Here is an 18,173-nt window from a genome sequence, read left to right on the forward strand (position 1 = left end):
TACATGAACTGAGTAAAGTCAGTATAGAAAAGAAAACCGTATACATAATGACTCCGACAATGTAAATGGAAAGAATAACTAGAAAACAATAAAAACTGAACACAGCTTGGCCATGAAGAAAAAATTTAAGACAACCCACCCACACAAAACTGTCCACTGGGGAGAAACAATGCATATATTGTCAAGATTTTTCCACTTGTTCATTAATTTTTCTTGCTTATTTTTCATTTCTTATTCATTTTAAAAAACTGTTATATAGAATGGATCAATAGGATGGGGCATAAGGAAGTAATCTAGGAGGAAATTCTGGCAACGTGAAAACAAAAGATTACAAAAATATTCATCTCTACTTGAGGGATTATGCTAAATGTGGCATACATTGTCAAGTGATGACTGTCAACCAGGATTACTTACCAATTTATGATCTAACAAGATGCCCCTTCCCAAATCCCTAGTGATTCACAGATCATACTGAGAACCATGGACATTGGCCAGCTTGATTTTAGTGCCCTGTCAATTTTACTGAAGTGTGAGACACACACCACTTTCACTCAGTGGCCTTACAGTTGTATTTGCACTCAAAATCCTAATCTCAGATACTCAAGCTCCCCTACGACTGCTAGTTTGAAGTCCATCAGGACTACAACATTTTGATTTCTTTTTTTTTTAAATATAATCACTTGCCCACACAAAGTCTCCATCTCCCCCAAGAAACTTTCCCCATCACCAAAAAAATTGTCACAGAAGTGTTCATATCTTTGTTTCTGGACTAAACTTGTTTGTTTATAAAGTGTCTTAGCAATAGCATCTCATTTGACCCTTGTAATACAGAAAATATAAGCATTATTATACCATTTTACAGATGGTGAAACTGAAGCTGAGAGTCTAATAATTTGCCCAAGACCACAACAGCTACTAAGTGGCAGAGCAGGGATTTGAGGATTCTGATACAGAGTAAACTATTTTTTCCTTTTAAAACAAAACACGATACTACTGTCATTGGGGAAAAAAAGATGCCAATCTGCCTTAATAGTAATGATGGTAAATTCTACTTCTGAGCTCTCCAACTGGCAAGTGAAAATAGGTATGCTGACAGTCAACAGACTCTTCTGGAGTGCTCATAAATAGGAAGCTGGAGAGTGACTGAAGTAACATAGCCTCAAATTTAGCTCACCTATACTAGAAACCAATTTAATCCCATTGAGTTATCACACACTCACACTGTATTAGGGCAGAACCTGGAGTCAGGAAGACTCACCTTCCTGAGTTCAAATCCAGCTTCAGCCACTTATTAGCTATGTGACCCTGGGCAAGTCACATAACCTTGTTTGCCTCAGTTTCCTCAACTGTAAATTGAGCTGGAGTGGCAAACCACTGTACTATCTCTGCCAAGAAAACTCAAAATGGGGTCATAAAGAATTAGACACAACTGAACAACAACACCAACAAATGTTGTATTCTTTTCCACTATGTAAATGCTGACAGCAGTTGCTGGGGCAAGGGGCAGAGGAGTGGCCTCAAGATGGAGGAGATTCCTAAATTAGCATCCTGAATCTGCTCCAGCAATGTAGGCATTCTAGGGGAGTTCCCCATTCTCCCCATCATAAGCCACAACTGCTTGCCTGGAAAGTGAAGGGAAGCCCAAAGTCCGTATATTTGTTATGTGTATATGTATATTTCTTCCTCTTTTCCAATGCCTTTAAAATCTCTTTGGAAACTCATGACATAAGGGCATTCTCATGGGAGAAGAAAGTGTGATTTAAAAAAAAACAATTATTTCTTGAATGTTCAACAAGGGAATTTATTTTGCCTAACTAGGCAAATTTATTACAAGGATTTTGTTTTTCTTTTCTCTTTTCCCCAAGGTGGAGACTTGTGAAGGATAAAAAATAGATTTCTGTTAAGTGAAAAAAATGGAATTTTTTAAAAATAAAAGTGTTTTTTTAAATTGTGTCTTAAAAATAAAAGTCAAAGGGAAATGGGGGATGAGGAAGAAAGACAAATTAAAAGACCTCAAGATACTGATATTATAGCTCCCACCTCCCGACGGGGTAATAGAGCCAAGGTGTCAAATCAGACACTCTCAAACAGCCAATGTGATGATTTGTTGGACTCTACATATTTGGACTTAGATATATTTACTATAAGAGAGGATTCTGACTTCAGGAGTGAGGGAACAGAAGGCAGGAGTAGGCTGGTGTGCAGTCACAGAGAGACCCAAGAGTACCATGAAAATATCTGCTAAAAACATACAAAGGGAAAGAAAGGTGCAGAAAAGGGACACAAATACAGTAGCCTTGTTTATATATATATATATATATATATATATATACACACACATATACACACACACACACATATATGTATGCATATGTATATACATCCATGTGTTTCTGTGCATGTGCATTAACATATAAACTTTATGCATTATGTATTTATACATATGTGTGTATCATTCAAAATAACTAGCACGCATGTTTGTGTCTACATATACATGTCTGTTGTGTTTTTAAAAATAAACTGTCACAGAAGTTCAATTTCTTATATGTGTCTTCCTTGGTTTTTTTTGAGATACTGGGGCTTTCACCAGCCCTGCAGTCAGAAGGACCTGAGTTCAAATCTGACCTCATACCTAGCCGTGTGATCCTGGGCAAGTCACTTAAATCTGACTGCCAGGAGGGAAGGAAATATTGGGATTTTTAATGATTACTAAGTCTACAATAAAAAGGAAATTTTAATTTTAAAAAAAGGCTAGAAAGAGGAGAAATTACAAATGATGAAAGAATAGTCCTGAATAATGATGATTTTATCACCTAGTGGAAGCATATCTCCTCTTCTGATGCACTCTGAACACGCACCCACACTACAACAATCAGTAAATAGGAATTGTTTGCCAGGTCAGTCAACATCAATTTCCCCGACAACCTCCAATGTTGTCATATTCATTGAAAAAGGATATAAAAGGAGAAGTGGGCGGCAGTTTGACCCTGCTATTAGTAATGAAGTCAGAAACAGAAGGAGTTAGCTTTTCAGCTCTCCAATCTAAGGCTTCCAGATCCATGTGCTGGCACAATAAAACACTGTAATTAGCCAATATTTGAAAGAGGCCAAATGGATTTTCAGGAAAGAACTGCCACTGTGGAAGGCAATTCAACTTTCTCTCTGAATATCACTGAAACAGAAAGTTGTGCTGCTGGGCACAGGGTCCATAATTTTGCCTGAAACTATAAAACACTGTGAAAAGCTGCTTAAAAGAATTGGGGAATTTTGGTCTAGGAAGAGGATACAAGCCCCCTGAGGGTAGCCACTACTTCATTCTCATCTCTGAATGTCTAGCACCTAGCACACGGTGGCTGCCTAATCAATGCCTGAGTGATTTATCAATGAACAAGAGTAAATTACTGTACCCTAAGAAATGACAAACTTGAAAGACCCAAAGAAACTCAAAAAGATCTGGATGAACAGACACAGAGCCAAGTAGGTGGAATGAGACAAGATATGAATACAATGTTACCGAAAACACTGCAATCATCAGTCTTTAGCCCAGAGAACAGACAATGAAACACACACAGGTTCACAGATTTAGAGCTGGAAGGAATTGGAGCGTTCATCTAGTCTAGCTCCTTCATGTTTATTTTTCAGTAGAGAGTTGGGAGCTTATGGGAATAAAATGGGGTGTACAATCTATGTCAGATGGGATCTTTTAGTCAGTTGATTTTCACTTTTTCTTGATTACAGAGGAGATTCAATGGCAGTAGTAGGGAGAGAGATGGAGTGTTGACAGGGGTGTACAAAATAAAAAGTGTCAACAAAGCGTACTTTAAAAAAATCTCCCACACACATCTATAACGCCTCCTCCTCCTCCTCCTCACACTCAACCACTGCTGTACAAATTTTGCTCCCTTTCCCCGTGGGACTCCTTGGCTATGTCCCTGTCAGCTCTGGTGACTTTGTCTCACCTGCAGCTCTCTGCCCCCGACTGCAGAAATGTTTTCATGGGAATGAAGAGATGGGGTAGCTTTCCAAGGAAGGCAAGCTGAAGAATAAGGGAGAACAGAAATAGAGTCCAGTATCTTGGAAAGAGCTTGGAACTGGAGTCCTAAGAATCCTGGCTTTGATTGTGAAACTTCAGTTTGCTCAATTCTAAAATGGGGATAAATACACCAATAGCACATTTTAAGGATCAGTGACTTTCAGATCTCTCATAAAGATCAAAGATAGCTTGAGGTAGTATGGTGGAAAGCCAGCAAGAACCAGGTTCAAAATCCCACCTTGGGTAATTACTAGCTGTGTTACTCTGGTCAAGTCATTTCACTACTCTGGACCTCAGACAACTCCTCTGTAAAGTCAGGACTCTATGGCCTCTAGTGTCCTTCCATGAACCTTCAATGAGTCGCTATGAGTAACACACTTAACAAACTGTAACATGCTTATAGAAATTTAAGTTATTGTTAGTGATATGATGAGGAACTGAAATATTCTAAGTGGAGGGCAAGGATCCTGACCAAGGTCCAGTTAAAAATTAAATCTTAGGTCCCCCCCAAAAGGTCACAGGATCTCTGACTGAGAATTTTATGGACATCTTGTCCAATGATTTTATATAATACATGAGGGAACTAAGGCAGAAGCAATCAGCCCAGGGTGAAACAGCTATCTGAACCTCGGTCTACCTGACTCTAAACCCAGATCTCTATTAACTTGAGTACGTGGATATCCATAGATAAATTTTCTACAGGACACAACCTATTTAGGAGTCAGGCCCAAACTGCCAAGCTGTTTCCAGAGCTGGTCTCCACTTTCCCAATCTGGCCTCCACAACACTAAAAATTCACATTTCAGACTTTGAAAATTAATAGTCTAAAGCACAGATGTAAATGTCCAGCACCTTGAGGGTTCCTTTCTTGGAGTGGCCCAGGACAAGACAGCACTTATGTGACTTTGAGGCTTGAGGATGTTCACAACTCTTTCAAATCAACATCAAGGGAATTTCCTGTCATTTCTATTATCAGGCTAACTACACTTTTTTTCCTGGCACCCAAAGCATGTTAAACTATCTGGAAATGGACACTACAATATAACAGAGATTTCACTTCCGAAATATACTCTTCTGACTAGAAGCCAGTCTTTGAATAATATCTGAGAATCACTACCTCTCCTCTGCAGTGCAGACAAACAACTCCAAGCAGAATTCTGTCTCAAACATGGGATGGTCATGGCTCATGCACTTCAAAAGAAGTCACCAGTGTTCTCTTAGTCAACAAGCCTCTGTGGTTGCAAGCAGTTTCATCCCTCCAGATGCTTAAGAAAGACTTCACTGTCAAGGTCAATGGCAAAGGAAAGCACCCTCTAATTTGCTTTTGCCTCCTGCCACATTTCTTTCAATTGTGAAACATTTTAAGCTGTGGTTGAAGAGCAAAGCAAAGGGTGCAATGAAAATATGCCCACTTCTACAGAACCAAATGTTCAGGATCCTGAACTTTGGGGCATGAGGGGGTCATTCAGAAAGGGACCATGTTATCCCCATGGAACTGAGCAGATGCTGTCACTCATACCACCCCATCTTCCCCATGCCTGGAATACTCTCGCTCCCCACTCTGCCTCCTGGCTTCCTTTAAGATTCAGCTCATATGCTGCTTCTACAGGGTGTTCTTCTACTCTATCCCCACCTCCAGTTACCAAGTCCTTCCCCTTCCCCTCGAGGGTGACCTCGTAGCTACTGTGCATCTATCATGTATGTATCTCTACATATATACACATGTTCCATCTCCCCAGGTGGAAGTAAGCTTCTTGAGGGAAGTGACTGTTCTGGTTTTTTCTCTGTATCCTCAGCACTTAGCACAGTACTTGGTATACAGGAAGCACACAAGAAATGCTGCTGATTAAATGATTCCAGCTTTTGGAAAGTGGACCTATAATTAAATGACTGGAGGTGACACTGGCTCAGAAAGCAGACCAGGCAGAGGAAGATGGAAAGCAGTAGCATTCAGTTGGAATGCTTTGGACCACCTAAGTCTGTTTTACCACTTTAGAAAATAACTCTGGAACATTCCCCAGAACTGAGAAAGTGGGAGAAGGGCAAAGAAATGTGTGTTTGGGAGAGTGGCCCTTCCCAAGTTTGGGTTCCCTTGACCTCTGCCCCCTGGACCATTTTAGCCAGTCGCCTCCAGCCCTCTGGTAGCTTCTCCTTACTTTGGGAAATGAGTAAGGATGAGTGTTCGCTTCTCCAGGGGCAGCTTGTCTTTCTCCTGCCGGGCCTGCTCCAGGAGCTGCCGTCTCATCACAGTGAAGACAGAACGGAGCAGCGTTCTTCCGAACACCTGGGTGGTCTCATACCGAGTGAGGCTGTCACAGAACTGGGGCACATGGCAGTAACACAGCCACCTAAACCAACAAGAAAAAACTAATCAGTGACCGCCCAATTAACCCTGTAGTACTTTGACACAGTTGACTAGGGTTACCCCCCAAAAAATTGAGAAAGAAACATAAAACTCACACTATCTTTGTCATAACATTAAGAATTAACAACATCAGTCAAAACAGCAAAGTTACAATTAGCCACTGACGACTGGGTGATCACCATTAGTTAGCCTCATGCTATATGATTACAGGAGCAGCTAGGATAGAGTACTGGTCTTCCAATCAAGAGGACCTGACTTCAAATCCAGCCTCAGACACTTAATAGCTGTGTGACTCTAGGCAAGTCACTTAGCTCTGTTTGCCTCAGTTTCTTCACTTATAAATCTAACTGGAAGAGGAAATGGCAAATCACTTCAGTATCCTTATCAAGAAAATTCCAAATAGGATCACAAGGTGTCAGACATGACTAATCGACTAAACGCCAAAAATAATTTTTTACAGCATGGTTTAGTAAGTGTTCTGAACCTGGGATTCAAGGGCCTGCTGGATTTCAGGGATAAGAAAATGGACAGGAAAAAAATGAGATCTTTATTTTTGCCAACCTTTGGTTTCCCTGGTCATTCCAGCTTTAGAATCTGACATTCTCTTTTCCTTACACAATATAGCTATTTCCTTTAAATTTAAACCTTGAAGATTTAGAGATGAGAGTGACCTTCCACACCACCTCATCCCACATCCTCATTTTACTGTTGAGGAAACTGAAATTCTACAAGGTCAGCTGACTTACCAAGATCATATAAAGAGTTAAGCTGCGGAAGAAGGCGTTGAACCCAGATGATAGGATTCCAAATCTAAGGCTCTTTCCACTGCACCAGGATGAATATCTCCTAATGACGCATGCCTGGCCTATGGGCATCTGATAGTACTGGTCAATCTTTTAACGAAAGCCAATAAAGCTGATCATATCATCCTGTCTCCAGGCAGTAGAGAGAGACAAAAACTGCCAGACTTGTGGACTTACATCCCTGGGTTCTGGGTTTGAGTTCAGTCTCTGACACACAGTGGCACTAATAACTTTTATGACTGTGATCACTATCATTCTCTCTCTGTGACCACTTACTGATCTCATTTACTCATCCTTTATATCATTTACTCTCCAGTCTCAATGCTGCCTTCTCCTCTGCATTCCCCTCTCCCCTGATTTCTTCCCCCTAATTAACGGCAGGTTTTCATTAGTACTTTCTCATCTGCCTAAAACCCAGCCTTCACTTTTGAAATGCACCAAGCTAAATTCCACTTCCAATCTCTTTTCTACTCCTCTCTTCTCCATCACTGAGAAGTCCTTTCCTAAAAAAGGATTTCAGGGTTATATCGTCAAAACAGAATACAAAAGTCTTGTGATGCACAGAAATCAGAAGGAAACAGAGTGATAATAACAAAGCTGAGACTAATTGCATTTGTTGTGTGCTACAGAAAGAAATTCATTGTCACTGAACCCAACAACGCTGGGGATTGGTACATTAGCATCATCCTTCTTTGATTATCTCCAATTTATCCTGTATAGATCTAGTTTGTTCCTCAGACTGTGACTGAAGGAACTGTTTTTTGCCTTTCCTTTGCATCCCTAACATTTAGCATATAGTAGGAACTTAATAAAGGCTTGTAGACTGATTGACTACTAGAAAGGCTGTATAGAATGCTGTGTGTGCAGTCAAGAAGAATGAGTCAAGTCTTGCCTCTGACATTTAAGCTGAATGACCTTGGACAAGCGGCCTAACCTCAATAAGTTCCTGTTTTCTCATTTGCAAAATCCAATAACATGTGTAGTAGAAGCTACACCTCACGGAGTTGTTATGAGACTCAATGAGATAATGTATGTATTATATAAGCATCATTTATTATTTTGAGAAGGAAATGGTACTCAACTACCTCCAAACCAACTGCATAAAAAATGTTAACCATTCAAGGAACAGAGCAGTAACCTTGAAGTTAAATGGCTAATCATATCCTAACAGTTGTTTCAAAGACTCTTGGTCGAATTTTCTAGAAATTGAAAGCTTAAGAAAAAATTGGGTGTAAGGAGTTCTGTCTATAGAAGAGGCTCTATGTGTCTGTCTCACTCCTGAAGATTGATGTGCTTCCTGCCAAAGATGACAGTTCATTACTATTACCATTAAAAAATCATAAAGAGATTTAGTGGGTCATGCAGTATGCCTGGAAGGCATAGTTAATGTCCAATTTCTAAATGTCTCACATTCCACCCATTTCACTGGGTAATCCTTTTACAGACACTAAGTTGTGTCTTTACTTCTGAAATTAATCTGATTTTATAAATCTGCACTCTTTCTAGTAGGTAAGAGCAAGCGGCTCAGTCACTGACTTCTTGTAATTGACGCAAATGGTCAATGCTTGAAATGAAAGGAAGAAAAAGAGGGAGGGTGGTTTATATATGATTTCAATTACAGAAATAAGCAAATGGGAAGGTTGTCTTCCAGGTCTGGCTGTCATCTAGGAGAAGGCACTTTTGTTTCAGACTCCATTAAAAGGAAGTAAAATAATATCTCATCTCAAGCCTGGAATATAGACAACATTTCAATTTCATCCTTTTTCGTTTGCTCACCTATGAATGAATCTAAAATGCCATGGTCTGTGCTTCTCTGAGTTGTCTTAAAACAGCATTTCCATTTTAAAAATCGTTATTCTGCTCATATTTTGACTGGCTACAGAATACTACATCTTAAAGATTCTTAAAGCAGAAAAAATTCACCAGTCATTGAATCTAAACTTCATGGAACAAATCCCCTTAATGAAAAATTTGTTCTGTAAAACTTGGACTCAGTAAAAAGTCTGCACCCAAGGACCTAGAAAGCCACATGTGGCTTCGAGGCCACAGGCTCTCCACCCTTGACCGAGGTCATCTCAACCGTCTTGTTTTACAGATGAGGAAATCTAGTTGGAATTAGGATTCCATTTAACAGGAGGTTAAATGGTTTGCTTGGAGTTAGTAGCTAGTTTAGGGCCAGCAGCATCAAAAGGGCTCTCGTGAATGTTCTGCAGGTGGCCATGTGCCACCGTGAATTTCTTATCAGGAATTGGCCAAGACTCAGGGAATTGGAGTTCTTTCTCATCTCAAGACACTTGGTTTTTGTTCCCTGTTCCGGACAACTACATGAATTCCTAATTTATCTTGTGGTACACCCTCAAACAAATTCTGACACCAACAGAAATGCTCCCAATGACTAAAAGGAGTGTGATTTGATGTGATGTGAATGTACAAACTCATTGACCAAATTCAATTTTTAAAGACAGAGACAGAAAACAGAAGCAAGAAGAGCCAGGATTATAGAGTTGGACGGGGCTTTAGAAATCCTCCAATCCAATGCCCTCATTTTTTTCGATAAGGAAACTGAGGCACAGAGAGGTGCTGTGACTTATCCAATGTCACATGTGCTTGAGCCAAGATTTGAACAAGTCTTCCCTACACCAAGCAGAATCAGACCTCAATCCACTATGCCACCTAGCTGTCTAGGTTAACCCTTCATGAGTAATTTCTGAATTTAAAGATTTTCACTTCTCATCTTTTTCTTCCCCTTGAAGGCTTTCTTCCTATATCTATATATCATGATTACATTCAAATAACAAAATATGAGGTTTCGTTACATATCATATTTCCTTCTTTACCTTTATTCATTGCTATGCCATTGAATCATTTGAAAATCCTTTATCTTCTCTGTGGTTTCTGCTACTACATCATTTCTATACTGAACATGTTCCAGATAAGAAATTGTAGAACTGCAGGGGTCATATAATTCATCCCTGTGAGGTTTTCCTCCTCTTAGAGAGAATAGCCCAGTCATCCCTGCTCATCCTATGCATTTTTTGAACATGTCTCCTTTCAATTTGCAATGGAGGGTTGATCTAATGTGCTGGGGACCTCAAAGCCTTATGACATGACAAGGAGACTAATGGGTCATGCTGCTTGACTGCACCTCACTTAATAGCTTGCTCTCCCCACATAATGTGACCATATTGTTTTTTCAAACAAACATTTGATGACTTCCTTTACATGGCTTCTGTAACTCCTTGGGTACAACATGATGCAACCTGTTCTTGCCCACTGTGGATCTTGACCTCTCCACTGCCTTTTGGGTGATCATCAACTTCAACTCTTGGACATTTGAATCATGACAAAGAAACTCCACATCACTGAAGGAAAACTAATGCTACCAATATGGAACTGAAAGTCAAGAGAACTCTGATCAACACAATGACCAATCATAATTCCAGAGGACCAAAGATAAAGCATGCTACCATCTCCTGACAAAGAGGCAATGGGCACAATACAACTTACTTTTAATGTACGAATTGGTTTTGCTCAACAATGTGTATTTATTACAAGGGTTTCTTCTTTTCCTTCTCCTCTCTTTCTCTGTGTGTTTGTGTATGCGCGTGTATGTGTGAGACAGAGAGGGCAAGGAAAGAAAACAGAATTTTGTTCATTGAACAAAATTAAAATGTAAGCACTAAAATATCATGATAAAGCCTAGGTATACTTTACAAAGAGGTACTCCAGGCTGAGGACATGTAACTGTCTCTGTGACATGAATGTGCTACGGCAGTCCCTGTTAAACACACTGGCACCAAGGAAACTCTAACTCAAACAAATGTTCAGTCTCGAAATTACCATGCTGGTCTTCCCTCTCATGGCCTTTCTTCTTTGACACTGAGTGTGCAATTACCCGTATTCTCTTTTTTTTAAGAAAAATCTCATCAGGAGTCACCAGTGTGATATGATAACCCAAGAGGCCAAGGCCTTTGTCTTTGGCTGTGGTGAGAGAGGCAGAGTCCAGGACAAAGGAGCTAACAGTCCTGCTCTGCTGTCCCTTGCTCAGGTCACATCCCCTATGTAATCCTGGCTCTCTTTTCAGCACTACATGTCAGCAAGGAAGGACACAGACACACTGGAGAGTGCCAAGAGGAAGGTAGTCACAATGGCCAGGGCCTCAAGCATGAGCCATATTAGGATTATAGGAAGTCAGGATATTTAGCCTAGAGAAGAAAAGCCTTGTACTTTGGTGGAAAGAGTCCTGGCTCTGGGATCAAAGGCCCAACCCAGGCAAGTCCCACCTCAAGGATCTCGAGCAAATCACTGAATGTCCCTGACCTCATTCTTCTCATCTGTGAAATGAGGGAGCTGGTCTAGATGGGTCTTTCTATCCCCGGGTTTACAATCACCATGGCATTCTTCTGAAGCAGGTGATAAATAAGAACTTACATACCCTAACAGTTCTGCAGTATTGGAAGGAGCAGTCACATAGGATTTGTGTCCACAGGAGGGGTCAATGAACTGCTTTTCTTTTGAACATTTTTATAACTATATTTCAACATAATTGGTTTCTCTGTGATACTACATGTTTTATTCCAGTCATCTAAACACATCACTCTCAGAAGGCATCTGTAGGTACAGGTGATCCACAGGGATCAGTGGCCACCGTGGTCCGTGACACACAAAAAAAGGATAAGAACCCATCCCCTAGAAAAAAGAGCTATGAAAGAAATAATAAAGAAAAGCAAAAGATAAAAAGAGCTACAAGAAATGGATGGAAATCGCCAAGAGGTGAATCACAGCTCAATGTAAAGGTAGCAGTAACCTAGTAATCACAGTGACCCCAAAGGGCAGTAGGACTGCCTGGGGAGATAGCGCACACATCCTCCTCATGTCAGGGCTGGACAAGCCCTTGACTGATCTGCCACAGAGGTGAGCGTGGGTCGTGGCACAGGTGGGGCTAGACAGACCGTCCAAGTCCCTTCACATTCATAGACTCTGCAACAGCTGCAGGCTTCTTTTTGCTTGCATTCCTTATTATATTCAACTAATTTAAGAACACATCTGGCTGGCTTCGCTTCATTCAGCAGGTTTTGCTCGCTTCATTCAGCAGGTTTTGCTTGCTTGCAGTCTGCTGTCTTGTGTCTGGTTTATCAGCCTGCTAGGTCAGGAGTGGAACAAGGAAGGGGATAGTGGTGGTTAGAAAATTCTGATCTCCTGCAGTACTAGGGCAGCATTTTCTAATAAGATGATTTCAAAACTCAGAGATATGATTTTCTCAGCTTTCCATTTTCACATTCTAGCTCAGAAATTCCTTCCTGGCAAACTTCCATCCAACCGTGAGTCATCAGAGTTTTTTGGGTTTTCTTTTGGTTACTATTTAATGTTACTCACTGAAATTCTGCAAATATCCAGCCTCCTTGGATCTCCCATTTAAATCTCCTTTTTCTTGCTGGAGCAGCTTTGCTATTTGAGTCCCATGAGGAGATGCTAATATAAACACAGCTACCCAAAGCCCTGCTGGCAAGCTCACCGTTCCCTGTGCTGCTGAAAACAATATCAATAACAGCAATGCTAATTTTAAAACCATTCTTGGTTAATGTCTGAAAAGAAACTCAGGCACAAATAGTGATCAAAGAGAGCTTGATCTTGTTTAGGAATTTCTCCTTTAAAGAGCTGTGAACTTTCCAGCTTAGTGGGTTCTCCTACTCACATTTCATACATTTGCCAAAGGCTGGGCAAGGTTTTGCTGAAGAAACTACAGGTGCTTCATTTTAGTCTGCTCATCTTCAACTACAGCATTTTTCCTCTATCATCTGTTATGGATGAATATATTTAATAAAATATTTTTAAATAATATGCATCAAACTAATGCTTCAACATGGTGTGATGGGAAGGACACTGGACTCAGAGAAGCCCTGATCCCCAGGTCTGCCATTTAGCAGTGATATTACCTTGAGCACCCCCTCTGATCACTTTGTACTCTTGGGCTCCTCACCTCTAACAGGGAAAAGACAGAAAACTTGTCTGATCTACCTCACACGTCTGTGAGGACCAAGCAAAAGGAAGTGTACAAAGCACCCAAAATCAGAAGCTTTTGTTACTATTTCCTCTCTGGATATTTTAATAATAATAACAAGCATGAAAGGACTTCCTGCAGCCAATGTGAGATCTTTAGAGTTTGACCATTTGTTCCTGAGGTCAAATTCATGAAGAGAAGTACTCATCACCAATCATCACGTTTGGTCAAAGGGCACTTCCACTCTAGGCTTCTTCCAAGGCCTCAACATAGCATGAAGGTGAGCCTTCCTTCTCAGAAGCAATGCCTGTGGAGGTCCTACAGCAAGGACTATGAGGATAAGCACCATGATGACCCATGTCTCCTGCCTAAGAACCAGCTTAGCAAGGTGTAGACACTCCTGTCATGAGATTGGCCAGAGGAGGATTTTTTTTTTAATCACACCCTTCAAAAGCAACTAGGTGGCATCATGGCTAGAGGGGTGAACTTGAAGTCAAGAAAAAGTGAGTTCAAATCCTGTCTACTAGCTTCGTGTGTCTGGAAAAGTAACTTCACCTCTCTAGAATGCAGTTTCTCCTTCTATAAATGGGGACAATAATAGTATCTACCCTTACAGGATCACTGTAGGGAGCAGATAAGGTAACAGACATAAAGCCCTATGCAAATAAATCTAAGCTATTCTTAAATGAATGAGGTGGGAGAGGGGTTATATTCATGAGGATAATTCTCACAATGGCAAAATAACAGGTCTTTGAAACACTGAAGTTCAATTCAAAACAACTGCAAAGCAGAAGGTACTATGATGCAGTGGAGAGGGTGATGGCCTCAAAGCCAGGAAGATCTAGGTTCAAGTCTCCCCTGACACATACTGGCTGTGTGACCCTGTGCAAGCTCACTGTCTCAATATCCCAGGCTACTCTCTAGGCCTAAGCTGCAGACAAAGGACCAGCTCCCCTTCCCTGCACCAAATATAAGACTAAATAGTTAAATTTTCAAGAACAAAAGAGACCTGTGATCTACATTATCTGCTCTGAACTGTCCAGATCATAAACGAAGTCTCCACTCACTACACACAAGTGTATATGGTGAATGAACCTGTGTATGTGCATTTCATCAGAGTATTAGTTTACATTAATAATCCAAGGATCCATGGTTTCAGCAGTTTGGCTCTACCTCTACCAACATGTCACAAGCTACTGGGAAAGGGTCATTAAGAGTTACTGCAGCTGAATGAGCCTCTCCTCACTTAGCCAGTCCATTCCTCAGACGACAGACACACAGTCTTTTGGAGGGCTTGGCCCCTACTGTCAGCTTGCCCAGTTTTTTAAGACCTTCACCAGCATGGCCCTGGAGAACCCACGGTCACTTCCATGCCCTGATGACAGCCCTGATCCAATTACCTGGTGTAGTTCACCTTGTACCCTGCCACATCATCATTTGGAGATCTTAATCTTCGCTGAGATGGCGTTTCCAGATGCCAATAGTTGATGCGGTTGAGGAACATCTTGGCCAGCTCAACTATTGTCTGTCTCTCTTTGGAGGGTAGGTGACTAAACTTGTAATGTACAAAATTATTCACACCCTTAAAAGAAGGAGAAAAGACATTGGTTAAGGCCCTTGCACCGTTATCAAACACATTCAGCAAGTATTTATTATCTCTGTGTGAGGCACTACACCAAGTGCTGGGAATGCCAAGACAAAATTAAATAGTCCCTGCCTTCAAGAAGCATTAATTTACCAAGGGCTACATAATGAAGTAAACACAAGGAAAATACAAACCAATTTTCAAGAGTAAGAGAACATCAATGATGGGGGTGGGAATAATGCTCCAGTAAGGCCTCAGAATGGACTCAAGAAATGTGAAGGTAGAACCAATAAATCTTGGCAACTAATTGGGTACGGCTGATGAGAGGGAAGGAGGAGTCAAAGGTGACTCTCAGGCTGTGAACCCAAGCAATTGGACAGATGAGGACGCTCATGTTTAACTGCTTGAATAGTAAAATATTGAGAAAAGACTGTTAGGCTGAAAACTCAAAGCACTGTGAAAACAAGTGTCATCTCTAATTCACTTCTGGAAAGAATGAAATGCAGAGAAGGAAACTCATCCAATATGGTAATGAGTGCAATATGGAAGAAGACAGCAACCAGGGCCTAGAATTCTGGGCCCCAGTCTTGCCCTAAGAAATGAAATGTTGCTGAGAAAACAAAACCACAAGCTTGAAGTGTCGAAACACTTCTCTTTGAAATGTTTCCGCTTTAAAATTAACGAGTGACAAGGCGATTATTCCCGGGCTGTTAGCAGAGCAGTGCTTGAATGAAAACACCCTAAAGGATCACAGAGAGTTTGCTTTATTTCTATCTGCCATTAAAAAACGTAATCACAGGATTACTGAAAAGGATGTCTAATGAAATAAATCATCACAGCGTCAGCCTCTCAGCTTGCACATTTTGTCCAAGTATCTGAATTTCTAAATGCTCAAAGTTCCTGACTCCTAAGCACTCACTCCAGATGACGTGGCTTTTGTGCTAGAGACAAGGATCCAAAAAGGAAGCAAAAGCCAGGCCCTGTCTCTTTAAACAGGTGCCATTCTGTGAAAAGGGGTAGTGGGCTGCAGTAGGAAGAGGAGAGGTAGGGGAACTGAGGCATCTGTTTGATGGGAACCCACTGCCTTCCAAAGAAGCCCACTACATTTTTAGGTAGATTGAAATATTAGGAAGCTTCCTCCTTATAATAAGATTCAATTTTCCTCTTGGATCTCAAGTCAGAGAGAGCAGCAAAACGAAAGAGAATCTTGCATGGCCTCAGACAAGTCACTTAATATCTCCAGGCCTCAGTTTCTTCATCTGTAAAAAAAGAGATGAGATTGCCTCTACAATGCCTGTCAGCTTTAAACCTATGATCCTGTACATGAGCTACAACAGGTAAACAGGCAAATACACACAATAATTTGAAGAGAAAGGAATGAGCTCTCATGACTTAGTTCACCAAAACCTGGTTCTTTTCCATTTTAACTTTATAGCCTTCAAAATAAATTGGAGGTAGACCTACCCTTATATTAAAACTCATACAAGATTTCTCATCCAAAAAAAAAAAAAACAGAAAAAATTGATACTGAAGGAGGCAGTGTGCTGTAGAACAAAGAACACTCAACTGAGACTCCGACGACCTGGGTTCAAACCCCATCTTGGTCACTGATGATCTTGCCCAGACAACCCTGGCCAAATTCTTTTTCTCCTTTAGGCCTCAGCCTCCTCATGCACAAAAAGGGGCAGTTGGGCCAGAGGCCCTCAAAAGTCTCATTCAGCCCTAAATCTACAATCCTCGGATTGAGAAGTTGATGACAGGAAGTTTTGTTTACAAATTTAAATGTGACAGAAATAGCGGTTCTTTCTATTTTCCTGATTTTAACAAATGAAACTGCCGCGAAAGTAGAATGATCAAATTCAGTCCCAAAACAGAGCAATGAGAAGACACCTCCTCTGCTTCTCTAAAGAAGTGGGGGATCATGGGAACACTGAATCCAACACTAGTCATTTTCACATAATTACACTGCTCAGTTTTATCAAAACTCTCTTCCTTATTTTGTTCCTTTTTAACAAGAGATGGGTGAGAGGATGGTTACAGTAGCAACCACAGGTGATGTTGAAAACGTAAGTTATCAACAGAAATTAATTTTTAAAAACACAAAATAGTTTCAGATAAGGATTCCCCAGAGACCCTCAAATGATGCATCTCTTCTAATTAGTCCTGCCAAGGACTTGGCTTGGAAGGGCCAAGTCTACGAGGGCTTGGAAAATCTCATTTGTCTCATCTGGCTCATTTGTCTGAGCACTAATGAGCTTCTAAGAAAGTGTACCATTGTAAGAGCAGCTCACTGCACCCAACTGAACATTCTACAAGCTACAACACGTTCTGGAAGTCAACGGCTGATTCCCACGAGCCAGAGTGGATCTGGATGTCATTTTCAAGGTTCTCAATCTCCAGTTCAGCTTGACTGGGAATGCTTCTTACTCAAACTATTGGATTCCATTGCTTCAAAGGGCTTTTTCAGTAAGTGCCAAAGTAAAGGATGAAGACCAAATGGTAAAACATCAGTACCGAGAAAAAGCACATTTAATCCCTTCCTTAGTGTTTACACATTCCATTTCATTGCTCCCTGCTCAGATGTGCATATTAATTTTAAAAGTGAACATTGCATAGTCAGCGGCCCAAAAAAACAAAAGCCAGGTTCTTTCCCAAGCTAAACATTCACCTTGGCTCACCAAGACCCAAGGGGGCAGGATTTTGTGAGGCTGACTTCAAGGGTCTAAGATGGCCTAAAAAAATTAATAAGACCAAGGCAGAATATGGAGAGGATCAGAGTGAGGCCAAGATGAAGGAGAGGCTGGAAGAGGGACGGGAGACCCAGAAAGGAAGAGAAAGTGTTTCTCAACCATAAGACAATATTTATCACTTTGTTCCATTTGAAATTGTTTTGCAAAGAGTCAATCAACAATATTGGCAGCAATTGAATTTTATTTATTTTTTCTCTTAATAGTAATTTATTTTTTTCCAATTATATGTAATAGTTTTCACCATTCACTTTTAAAAGACTGAGTTCTAATTTTTTTTCTTCCTCTCTCCCCTACCCCTTTTCCACTTCCCCCTTTCCCAAGACAGCAAGCAATCTGATATAGGTTATACATGAACAATCATACTAAACATATTTCTACATTAGTCATTCAACAAGCATCTATTAAGCACCTACTGTCTGCCAGGCACTGTGGCAAATAGTACAAACACAAAGAAATATTATACAAGTCCCCATTCTTTAGGAGCTCATAAGGGAGACAACATACAAACAACTACGTACAAACAAGATATATGCAGTATAATTTGGGGGTGGTATCAGAGGGGAGACAGAAGCATTAAGGAGAACTGGGAGAGGCTTCAATTTTAGTGGTGATTTGAAGGAAGTAAGGAAAATCAGG

General features: G+C 40.7%; 1 protein-coding gene across 1 annotated transcript in view; it reads right to left on the reverse strand.

Annotated features, from left to right (window-relative positions):
• The window catches only part of KAT2B (lysine acetyltransferase 2B), a 113,734-nt gene that overhangs the window by 41,751 nt on the left and 53,810 nt on the right, over positions 1 to 18,173 (reverse strand). Inside the window, exons 5-6 of the mRNA XM_072651213.1 lie at positions 14,603 to 14,784; positions 6,190 to 6,381 (exon numbers count right to left, since the gene is read on the reverse strand). Of these exons, the coding sequence (XP_072507314.1) occupies positions 6,190 to 6,381; positions 14,603 to 14,784 (374 nt within the window). The remainder of the gene's footprint in view (positions 1 to 6,189; positions 6,382 to 14,602; positions 14,785 to 18,173) is intronic.

This window comes from Notamacropus eugenii, chromosome 3, assembly GCF_028372415.1.
Source record: "Notamacropus eugenii isolate mMacEug1 chromosome 3, mMacEug1.pri_v2, whole genome shotgun sequence".
NCBI lineage: Eukaryota > Metazoa > Chordata > Mammalia > Diprotodontia > Macropodidae > Notamacropus > Notamacropus eugenii.